The 12360-nt window shown below is 39.0% G+C and overlaps 1 protein-coding gene across 1 annotated transcript in view; it reads right to left on the bottom strand.

Annotated features, from left to right (window-relative positions):
- MAP3K9 (mitogen-activated protein kinase kinase kinase 9) overlaps nucleotides 1–11641 on the bottom strand; it is a 118835-nt gene extending 107194 nt beyond the window's left edge. Inside the window, exon 1 of the mRNA XM_074235829.1 lies at nucleotides 11063–11641. Within this exon, the coding sequence (XP_074091930.1) occupies nucleotides 11063–11498 (436 nt within the window). The 5' untranslated portion in view covers nucleotides 11499–11641. The remainder of the gene's footprint in view (nucleotides 1–11062) is intronic.
- Nucleotides 11642–12360: the final 719 nt, after the last annotated feature.

Raw genomic sequence — 12360 nt, 5'->3', positions numbered from 1 at the left:
AAGTTCAGAAAAAGTCTTTCCATAGGAGATGATATATGAACTGAGCCTTGAAGTAATTGGGGAGGTACAAGGAGAGAGAGGGTTCTTCAGGAATAAGTGACAACCTATGTAGAGAAACAAAGATGGGGGGATGTAATGTTGAGTTTGGGAAATTGCATGCAGGTCATTTTGTTGAAATATTAACTATATGAATGGAAATAATGTGTAATATGCCTGAACAAAGCAAATTGAAGCCATATTATAAAGAACTTTAAATGTCAGGCTGAAGATCAAAAGCATAAGATTATTCACATTCTTTAATTTTTTGTGGGTTTATTTTTTTGTCTGCACCTTCCTTCATAACATGAGTAATATGGAAATATGTTTTGCATGACTACACAATTTAATATTCTATATAAAATTGCTTACCATCTGAGGGGAAGGGCAGATGAGGGAAGGAAGGAAAAATATGTAACTCAAAAATTTTTTAATTGTTTAAAAAGTGTCCTTTTTTTGGTTTTTGCAAAGCAATGGGGTTGAGTTGCCCAAGGTCACACAGCTAGGCAACTATTAATTATTTGAGGTCACATTTGAAACCAGGTCCTCCTGACTACATGGTCAATGTTCTGTTCACTCTACCACCTTAAAAAAATTGTCTTTATGTGTAACTAGGAAAAAATTAAAAGTATTATTTTCTCAAAATATAAAGAAATAAACTTCAGACTGAGGAGTTCATATTTTATGTTAGAAGCAACAGAAAACTACCATGCAGGTAAGTAAACATGGTCCAACACGAGTTTTAGAAAGATTGTTTCAAAAATAAGAGAAAATGGAAGCACAGGAGACAATTAGAAAGTTGTTTGCAATAGTCCAGAAGAGTGATGATGAGGGCCTGAGTTACCATGATAACTAGCTGAGTGGAGAATATTGAACATATGGGAGAATTATTGTGAAAGTAGAACTGGCAAGACTTGACAACTGGTTGAACATTGAGGGTGAAGTGAGGGAAGATTTGAGGAAGACTCTGAGGCATTTGAAAGGATGGTGATGCTCTCAATAGAAATAAGGAAATCTGGAAAAGAAATGAATCCAAGGTGGGATGAAAGAAAGGGAAGGAAAGGTTGATAAAGTTTGGATCTGTTTTCATTGATACAGGGAAACTTCAAAGAGGAAATTCCCTCTATCAATGCAAATCTGCAACTTATAGTCTTAAGAGTTAATTATATCATTAAAAAATTAAATACATTGAGTAGGGACAAATAGCCAAAATGTTTCAGAAGCAGGACTGAATCTAAGACTTCTTGAATACAAGGCAAGCTATCTAGCCACTACATCTTAAGGGAGGTAATAATGAGCTCTGTTTCAGTCATGTTGAGTTTCAAATTATGGAATATATGAACAAGTATTTTGAAGGCACTAGGGATAGAAAGGCAAAAGCTAAGAAAACTCTGCTCTCAGGGAGTTTACATTTTATCACGGGAAACATGTACATAAAAATAAGGGCATACAAAAAAAATGCAAGTGCAATGCCTCTTGAAGGAAGGAATAAGGAAAAACTTATTAGTATCTGGATTTGAGGGAGGACATTCCAGGAGTTACAATTAAAAATGTCCCATCATACTTTCTCAGCCAAAATGTAAACTTCTTTGTCTGATCAACTCTTCCTTTTGATTTGGTTATGTGAATTAATATTTAATACCTGCTGCTAAACAGAGAGCAATGGGCTTCCCGGTAAAAAAAAAAAAAAAAAAGAGTCATTGCTCAATCTAAGCAAGATGAAGGGTAAACAGAATAAGTAATCATAATAATCAGAAGTAACAGAATGATGATGATGATTAGTTGGAAGAAGAGGAAAAGGAAGATGGTCATGATGATGATGATGATGATGATGATGACAATGACAATGATAACAAATCTCTAGAGATTTAAAGTTCATAAAGTAAGGATTCCAAGGAACGAGGCAAGAAGGAAGGGTCTCTCCCTCCCACCCTCTATCTCTGTATATGTATATAAACATACATACATAAATACATGCATGTGTGCATGTACAAGCATATATATCAATATATGTACACACCCATAAATATATGTATGTATTCTAAGACCCTCCAATGGCTTTAAATTTAGCTCATCCTCCATGGTGAGTTTAGGGACAATCAAATAAAGGGAATCAGCATAATTTTCTCCCTCTGTTGCTGCCTATGCAGTTCTTCTCTCTTAGTGAGTAGCTGATGTGGCTATTTGCCAAGCTGCTGCAAATGGTCTTACAGAGTTGGTGGTTGCAGGGGCCAACTAAAACCTTAATGCACAGCCTTACACTTATTACACAGTATTCATATCTAAGATAATCACTACAAAGAATTGGAATAATACAAATTCCACTTAATTATAAGAAGTCCTAACTCACTGCTTACCCGTGTAGAGCTGAATATATTAATTTTGAGGTATCCAGCATAATTAATGAGATTAAAGATTTAGAAGTGGCTCTCAGAAGTATATTGGATGGGTCAGGAGCAAAGACATGAATTCAAATTTACCTTAGATACCTAAGAATTACTGGGCAATTTTCCAAACCTCTCCCTATCTATCAATTGGGGATAAAAACAATACCTTCCTTTCAGGGCTCTTGAAGAAATCAAATGAGAAGCATTGTGGTATTGTGGATAATCAAGAAGATCTGGTTTCAGATCCTGCTTCTGATATTCTTAATTATGTGACCATGGACAAATCATTTCATTTCTCAGGCTGAGTTTCTCCTCTCCATCAGTAAAATGAGAATAATGCCTAAAGTACCCAACTTACAGAGCTGTTGTAAAGTTCAATGAAAGTGTATAAAATATTTTGTAAACTAATAAATGTCTATATGCAAAGATACATATATACAAATATATATTATTATAAATCATCACTACCATCATTATCATCTTCTTTTACTCCATAGTAATCCTGTTAGCTCTAAAAAAGATTTGCAAATAAAATGCTGCCACAATAAAAAGAAAAGCTTAAATAGCAAAATTTGGAGTGAGAGTGATATTTGTTGAATACCACATATAAAGTCGGGGGCTAAGAAAAAATAATAGTTCATTTTTCCATCATGCTCTACAGTTTATAAAATACTGACAGGATAGTGGAAGGAACATTGCATTTGGAGTCAGAAAACCTGGGTTCAAGTCCTAACTCCGAAATAACTGGTGAACATGAGAGAGTCTCTTAATATTTCTCAGTTTCAATTTACTTAGAAATAAAATAATTTAGACACAATGACAGGTACAAGAAAAGTTTAATTCATAATGCTTGCCCTCAAAAGAAAGATCACCTAACAGGGAAAATATAACATTTACACAAAATTAGACCAGATGATCTTATAGGTCCCTTCCAGCTCTAAATCCATGATCTTATTAGTTATCTTTGAGGCTTCCTATATTAGAAAATTATTGAATTCAACTCTGCAAAGATAACCAATAAATAAAGACAAAATAAATGCAAAGATCAGATACAAAATCTCTTAAAATTAAAAAAATTAAGATCAAATTCAGAATTATTCCAAGGTGACTTGACAGATGACCTATATACCTACATCATTCCCTTCTGGTCAATCTGTCAGGAAGAACTTTAGTATTCAATTGGGATTGTCTCTTTGGTTCCAATTACTGATGATTTTCAAAGATTATATATAAATCATCTTCCCTTGCTTAAGGTATAGCTCTCATTTCCTACCATTGCCTTCCTTTCATCTTAATTTTGTCATACAGTAGAGTTCATGCAAAAACAACTCTTAATATAAAAGTTAGGTGACATTTTCAATATTTAACAAAGATAGCATTCCTCATCCAGAAGAAGAGACAAATGCTTAAAGTTCTTAACCTTATTTTTAAAAAAAAGCAAAAGGAAAAGATCCCTATTGACCTTTTTTTTAATTTTCAGCTGGGCACATTATAAATGCATTTTCTAAAGTCAACTACCCCTCTGCAAAAAGGTAGTTCTTTTTTCCCCCCTTTCTTATTGAATCCCTATCTCATTTCCCACAAAAGTAATTTCAAACCTTCTCTATCCTCATCAGGCCTCCCACCTTTCCCTGCCCCTTCTCTCAGCTGAGAACTATGACACTTTACTAAGAAAACTGAGGCCATTCTGTATGAGTTCCCTCTCCTCAAAACCCCTTGACATTCCCCATTCTCTCCTCCTTGCCCCAAATCTGACATCAAGGTGACCTTCCAACTCTTCTACTTGTGCACTTGAGACCACTCTCAATCCACTTGTTCCTCTCATATTCTTCAGAAGAATCCAACCTCATTTATTCCTTCTCTACTAAATTTTCAGCTCCCTATCTCCTGGTTCCTTCTCTACTGTCCTCAAATATTCCCACATCTCCCCCATTCTTAAACAACCTTCACTAGATTTATCATCAGTTTAAAGTACTTCCTACTTCTCTCCTTTTCTAAGCCAATCCTAGAAAAAGTTATCTAGATTCCCAGCTTCCACTTCCTTTTTTCCTCACTCACTCCTTAACCCTTTGCAATCTGGGTTCTAACATCTAACATCTCCATTCAACTGTTTTTTAAAGTTATCATCAATTCCTTGACTGCCAAATCTAATAATCTTCCCCCCCCTTCTCCTTCTCAACCTATCTTTGACTAAAGTAACCTGCAAATATTCTTTTCTCTATTTTTGTAAAACTACTCCTGGTTCTTCTATCTCTCTCATCATTTCTCCCTCTATTTCCTTTGTAGCTCATCATCTATATCATGCCCCCCCCAGTTATAGATTTTCCCTGAAGGTTTTGTCTTGGCCCCCTTCTCATCTTGGTAATCTTAGAAATTTCTAAGAGTTTAATTGTCATCTCCATGCAGATGACTCACAGATCTATAAATGCTGTCCCAATCTCTTATCTAAGCTTCAGCTTTTCATTACCAACTGCCTACTGAACATTTAAACTATTTGTCCCAGAGACATCTCATACTCAAAACAGTTTTTATTAAACTACAGTGCATCTGCTTTTCATATTTAAAAATGTAAAAATTATTCTTAATTCACAGACAGGCTGTCCAGGTGTAATTGCCAATCTCTGTTCTACATAACAAATGTGACCAAAACCGAACACATTTTCCCCAAACCTTACCCTCTTTCAAACTTCCCTATTTCTGCTAAATATACCAACATTCTCCAAGTCTCTTAAGTTTGTAACCTTGGTATTATCTTTGGTCACTCTCCTTCACTTCCTTCTGATCAATTGCCAAATTACACCATTTCTACCACTAGAATCTGACCTCTCCTTTCTACTCATACCTCCTTAGTTCAGGTCTTCAACAACTCTCTTCTAGATGATTGCAACAACCTCCAAACAGGTTTCACTGCCTTGAGTTTCTCCCCACTCCATTCCAAAATACACTCTCCCCAAAGTATTTTCCTTAAGCACAGATCTACCCATATTACTACCTTGCTCAGCAAATTGCAATACTCCCAGTTGCCTATACAATAAAATATAAAAGCTTTGAGAGTCCTTCACATCCTAGTCTCAATCTATTTTTCCAGCCTCATTGGACATTTCTCCATACCACAGTCTGAGATCCAACTAACTAGCTTTCTTTCTCTTCCTCAGAACAGTCCTTCTTTCCATTTTACACCTTTATATTGGCTATCCACCATGGATAGCCTCATCTGTACTGGATAGTTGCCCTCTTTTCCTTCAATACTCAGGTGATGTCTTTAATTGCTAGTGCCCTTGTATTTTAATACTTTGTATTTGTTGTCTGTATAGTATTTCAGTACACTGCATATACAAGCATGTGTGCATGTGCACATACATACACATATATGAACACATGTTTTCTCCCTATTCATGTAAATTCCGTCATTTAGGTATCATTTCAGTCTTTGCATTTGTATTCCCAGCAACCAGAATGGTGCCTGGTACATAGAAGACATTTAACAAATGTTTGTTGATTGATTGCTATTTAGAAAGACAAAATTTTATCAAAGGCAGCTGTGCTCTAGATACCTGGTAGTGCTTATATAACTGCCCTGAAGGATCTAAAATGGGAGAGATTGGGAATTTTATAACAGAGGGAGAGGTCAGATTAGGGTAGTGTTGGGGTATATAGGTAGATGTGATTATATAGTTAAGACAAGCCCCATGATTGGCTATGGTATGGTATTGGCTATGAAATGTGATAAATCTTCCTTCCCTTCAATTGACTGATCACATAGCACTTAAGATCATACCATGTCTCCCTTCCTCTGCTGTTGAAGGTTCTGTGTGATCCCATTTGTGTATGTAATCATTTTCTAATTTTCCTTACAGTCATCTATCTCATTTTTTCTCTTCTCTGCTAAAATGATAAGTTCATTGAGGGCAGGGGCATTTGGTTTTGCTTTTTGTCTTCATGCTCCTAGGGATTAGCATTGTTGCTTACATATTGTACTCAATTATGAAATGTTTGTTGAATGGAATTTTGTGTAAATGTCATGTTTTCCCAATTAGGTGATACTTCTTTTGAGGGCAAGAATTATACATTAGGCTTTTCTTGTATCTGTCATTGTGTCTAACACATATAAGTATTTGTGAGTATATGTGTGTGTATGTATAAGATTCACATAAGTATACTTTGATAATTGTGCTCAAAGTATACTTATATGAATCAATGCTGACAGACAAGGTGGTGAATTGGAAGATCTCCCAGATTCAGATCTGATTTCTGAGAATTGCTACCTGTGTGAGAAAGTCATTTAGCTTTCCTGGGTCTCAAGTTCACCATATGTAAGATGAAAGATTTGTACTCAGTGGCCTCTGAAGACCCTTCCAGCTCTAAAATTAGGGTCTTACGACACTGAATCCAAGGTGCTGAAGGAACAGCTCCCTCTGATTCCATCACTCAGGAAGATGGAAGAAAAAGAAGGGGGTAAAAGGAAAAATAAGATAAAGATCTCTTTAGTTATATAAAACCTTAGTTTTTTTTGTTTCAACTTTATGGAAACTATATATTTTCAGTATATATTTGAGGTTGATGTCTACATACAAAACGTATGGAAAATAATAACACTGAAGAATGATTTTTCTGAGAAGACACCATAATGGTGGGGTTTTCCCCCCTTATTCATCATGAAACTAATTTTTCTTCTCTGCTCCTGTAAAAATTAATGCCAATTTTAAACAAAAATCAGGTCATGAAGTTTTCAGTCCAAGATACAGCTCAGTAAACTTTCATAAAACAAAAACCATATTTGTTTCACTTTGGGGTCATACTTCCTATCTCTCATATCCTGTGCAATAATATAAGCACATTTCAGTATGCTCAGCACAAATGAGCTGCAAATCCCCCAGAATACTCAAAGTTAAGGATACTCATTAAACTCTAAAGGACATTGGAACCTCCCTTTTGCTTTCTACTCATCCAGTAATAGTGATATAAATTAGCAAATAATATATATTCTTCTTGATAGAAAAATAAAAGCATTTCTAGACAGAAAAAATCTACTCCACTGGACTATGCTACCCAATAATATACAATGTAAACAAAAGTTTTTTTTACTCTAAAGAATGAGAAAAAAAATTGATAAGCTCCATTGATAAGCCAAACTCAATTACTTATGCTGACTACAATTAAGATAAAAACTTATTATATGTGAAAGAAGCACACTCCACAAAGTTAAAAGTGATATATTAATGTACATGATATTATCAATAGTCTCCTAATTATCAACAATAATCCCTTAAAATCAATCTTTCTACCTCTAGTGTCTTCCCTCTCCAAACTATCTTCATACATCTGCTAAATATTATTAAAATTCAATTTTGATCATGTCACCTGCCTCCTCAAAAATCCTCAACATTTCAGGGGCAGCTAGGTGGCTCAGTGGATAGAGCACTGGCCCTGGAGTCAGGAGGACCTGAGTTCAAATTTGACCTCAGACATATAATAATTACCTAGCTGTGTGACCTTAGGCAATATAAAATTCCTCAAAACCCTCCACAATTTGGTTCCTAACTATATCTAGGGTTATTTCATATTATTCACCTCTCCAGACTGTTTCAATCAAATCACCCTACTAGCTAGCTGCTTTCCTTTATGTGATATATACACATATACTAACATAACTGTATTTCCTCCTAACCTCAGCTTGTCACAATCCTGACTTTCCTTCAAAGCACAGTGCAGTTGCCATAAAAGACCTTTCCTCATCTCTCTGGTCATTCTCTTTCTCTTTCTTGAAATTATTTGTGTACTTTCCTATACATTGTATAAGAATTCACATATACTCACACCTATGTTGTATCCCAATCAATATAAACTCATTTAGAGTAAGAATTGCTTTGTGTTTTTTGTTTTTTGCTTTTGCATCCCTAGGAACCAGCACACTGCTTTTGCACAAAGTATAATAACTACTTTTCAATAACAATAGATATTTGTTGGATTGAATTTTTTGGTGAAACAAAATTTGGTGTATTCTTATTATTTTTATTTGAATAGAGCTTGATGATGAGAAAATTTCATTTTAAAACACCAACATTTAAAAGTAAAATGTATAGTTCTTCACATGAAGTTCTTTAAGGCCCTACATATAATGCTTTTAGAATTCAAACAAATATACACATTCCCAGAGGAAATTTGGAGGGACTAGGGTAGGTAGTTCAAAGACATTATTATTAGTAGTTCTATCCCTTTCCAGGGTCTCTGATGACAAAGATGTCCATTTTCATTTTCTATATAACCCTAAATGACCACCCAGACAGCTGGTGGGACTAATAACTTCCAAAGGACAAAAGGCCCTCCTGCTAGCAATCTCCACAATCATGATAAGGACCAAAGGAAAGAATTCACAGGGGTCTTTTCTGGCACTAGATGACTTCAGTCTCTAAAAGTATCAATTCCAGCAACATTACTCAAAGTCCACTGAACAAAGTCACTTCTTTCCATCTTTGTATGAGGATTACTTTTATTTTCTGTTTTTTTCTTCATTACAGAAGCTCAATCAGTTCTAACCCAGGAGAATCTTAAAAGACCTAAATGTGGCTCTTCTACCTTTAGAAAAGGAGAAGCTCCTAAAATGGGAAATATCAATCTACCTGGTTCATAAAGCTCAGAATCATTTTTATCTTCATATACATCCAGTCCAGACCACTGTAACACTTTTCAGAAGTCATAGAATGGAAGACACTTTTCAGTATCTACTAAATACTCAATTCAAAATGCTTTTATCAAGAACTTAATTCAATTAAACTTTGAGTCTATGAGTCAGGCATTATGTTGGATGCTAAATTCTCTCTACCCTAATTTTAGGCAGACCCTTTGAATAAAGATCAAAGATTTCACTGGCAGAAAATATCAGACTCTGATTTAATTGAATCATTAAAATTACCATTTACTTCTTTCTCTGTCATATCACCAAGTTTGCCCCTAACTACATGATTTATAAGAGTTCTCTTCAAAGTCCAAAAATTAAAAAGATCAACATGTAGTCATATGCAGTTCTAAATTCAATGAATTAATGGAGGGCAAGGTTAGAACTATGGGGATCCAAAATTATGGGCAAAAAGAACTAGAAAAAGAAAGATATCCAATTTTGTTATAAATTTCTACATGATATAAGGTAGAAATATAATATAGAATGAACTATAAAGTGCTTTTGTGGAAATAAGTTACAAGTTAAGAGCAGTTTCACAATAGAGAAGAAGTTAAACACTGAACATTTAAGTACTGATAACAACATTCTTGCTAGGAACCTGTGTTTTCTTTTTGTTTTAAAGGTCAACTGGGATATGAAATTGGTATAAATGCTGGTAAGAAGTAAAAATATTCAGTACTTGGTTTATATCTTGAAGGTACCTTAAAAGCTATCTAATCCGACTCTGTGATTATTTTTCTTTACAAATAAGGAAAATGATAGCACAAACGATTGTGACTTGCCCCAAACCACCAAGGTAATAAGTATCAGAAGTGGTATTTCAACCTAGGTCTCATCATCTTTTTGAAAAAGTCTAGGCATACAAAGGAGAATTTGAGATTTAAAAAATCATGTAATTTTGTTTTTCTGACCTTTAGAAATGACTAACATTGGCTGAGATTCGAATGGTAATTTAGGTCCCTGTTATTTAATGAGATTTCCTTATTAGATGTGGGGAAAGGATTGAGGATCACTGGAAGATTCCAGACAGAGAGAAGAATACTATGGGAGACTACTGAGCATGGTCTGTCAATCAAAACAAGTTTTAAAAATAAGTATCACTGTAGACAGAGCAAGAAATATTTCTAAAGGTTCTTTAAACAGCAAGTTAAAAAAAAAACATGAAACAGCAAGTGAGCTAAAGAACTAGAATTCAGGCAATGAACTTTGTACTTCAGATCCAGTTTCTCTCTCCCAACTCACCACTTCTTGGGACATCATTCACACAGTGAAGTCCCTAAAGGTATAACTTCATCAGTGTAGATATGAGCCAAGAAAACTATACAATATCACAGAAATTTCAGTTTTGAGAAAATTTGAAGTTCATCGAACTTTACAACTCAGCCCTGTCTTGAACTCCCCAATCTTGCCTTTAGCAAATGCCTGTGCAGGGTGAAGGAGGAAAAGAGGCTAAAGGATCTGATAACTAAGATCCTCACAATATTGATGAAAAGAACACTGATTCTATTAGAAGCTTTGTGACCTTAGGCAAGTCGTTTTAAACGGCGTTTCAGTGTTTGTAAAAGGAGTGGTGTACTGCATAAACCCTCTCAGGTTACTTTTAGAAACACCTATGTCGTTTCTATGAGCCTTCATTGGCACAGAAGAGGGTGAGGGGCTCCTCGAGCTGAGACTTGACTCTGTGGGGGGCAAATCGCAGTAGGTGGTATTCCTGTCAAAACTGAGAAGGCCCAAAGCCTTTGATTCGAGGATCGGCCTGCGCACCACGGCTCTTCTCTGTGGCACTACCAAACCCCTGCATCCAGCGCAAGCGCGCACCGGCTACCCGCTTTCCCATGGGTCCCCCCCCCCCAACAACCTTCCTGCCCCCAAACCCCGACCAGAGCCAGCCCCCCCCCCGACCCCCACCGGGGCACCCCCAACCCTCCTCTCTGCACCGCCTGGCTCGCCTTGCCCTTACAGTGGATGGCTGGGTAGCAGCTGGGGTCTTCCCCAGCGGGCTGGCAGCGGCTGGAGAAGGCGCTCCGAGGGGTCACGTAGTTGCTGGGGAAGATGCCCACCCGCTGATTCAGCTGCCCGGTCCACCAGCCCTCGTCGCCGGACACCTGCGAGTCCTTGGACAGCACCTCCACCACATCGCCCGGCCGCAGGGTCAGCTCGTCCTCGCCGGCAGCCTCGTAGTCGAACACGGCGGTCCAGAAGGGCAGCGGGGGCTCGGAGCCCAGCTCCTCCGCTGCCGCTGCCGCTGCCGCCACGGCCACGGCCACGGCCGCCGCCCCCTCCTCCTCCTCCTCCTCCCCCTCCTCCTCGGCCCCGGCCCCGGCTCCGTTCTCCCCGGGCGGGGCGGCGGCAGCGGCGCTCGCCAGGCAGCCGAGAAGCGCGCGGGAGGGATCCATGGAGCGGGAGATCCATGGAGCGCAGGAGCCGCCGCTGCCTATTGTTCATGCGGCTCCGCAGAAGCTGGGGGACCCCTCCCCCGAGAGCAGCGGCGGCTGCAGGTAGGGCGCCAGGTGAAGGGACGAGGCAGGACTGGGGCCGGGGTAGGGGATGTGGAGCGAGAAGCCCTCCAAGCGTCCCGGCCCGAAGAGCCCTCACGGCAGCTCAGGGCCGGGCCGGACCCCCGCCCTCCCTCCTCTCCTCCTCCTCCTCCTCCTCCTCCTCTGGTCCTACCTCCACCACACAGAGGTGGCGGGGCGGGAGGGCTACGAGCTTGGGCAGAAGCCGATCATGAAGCCAGGGCTCCCAGCTCTGCTGCCCAGAGCCGCTCCCGGCTGCTGGGTCCTCTCTCCTCCCCTCCCCACCCCTTTCGTCCTGTCTCCCTAGCTTAGGCTGCACGCCCAGGACCACCTGACACTCCGCCCCGCCCAACCCTGCGGACTAACTGGGGCGGGGAAGGACTCCTGCACCACCCCCAACCCCGGGTTTTTGCCAGCTTCCCTCCCCAATTGGCCACAGAGATCCCGGGGCCACAGGTTACACCAGTTCTGATTGGAAATATCTTTTCCCCCTATTCCCCACCCCTCAACTGCTCCCCTTCCATCTACTCTCCAGTTGGGAGAAAAGCACGCCCCCTCCGCAGGGGAGTCTCCTCCCCCCTCCCTCCCCTTTAGGGTTTCTCATTCTCAAACCCATGGATCAACCCTTTCCTCTAGCCCATTGGCTAGTGTCAGATTCAACCATTGGTGAGAAGCACCTGTCGATTAACTGTGAACGTCCTGTTCCTCCCAAGAGACGAGAACTCAAATTTCATTGGATAGA

This window comes from Macrotis lagotis, chromosome 4 (genome assembly GCF_037893015.1).
Source record: "Macrotis lagotis isolate mMagLag1 chromosome 4, bilby.v1.9.chrom.fasta, whole genome shotgun sequence".
Classification (NCBI taxonomy): domain Eukaryota; kingdom Metazoa; phylum Chordata; class Mammalia; order Peramelemorphia; family Peramelidae; genus Macrotis; species Macrotis lagotis.
The sequence above is the reverse complement of the archived record's forward strand: the minus strand, read 5'-3'. Positions and strand labels throughout refer to the sequence as shown.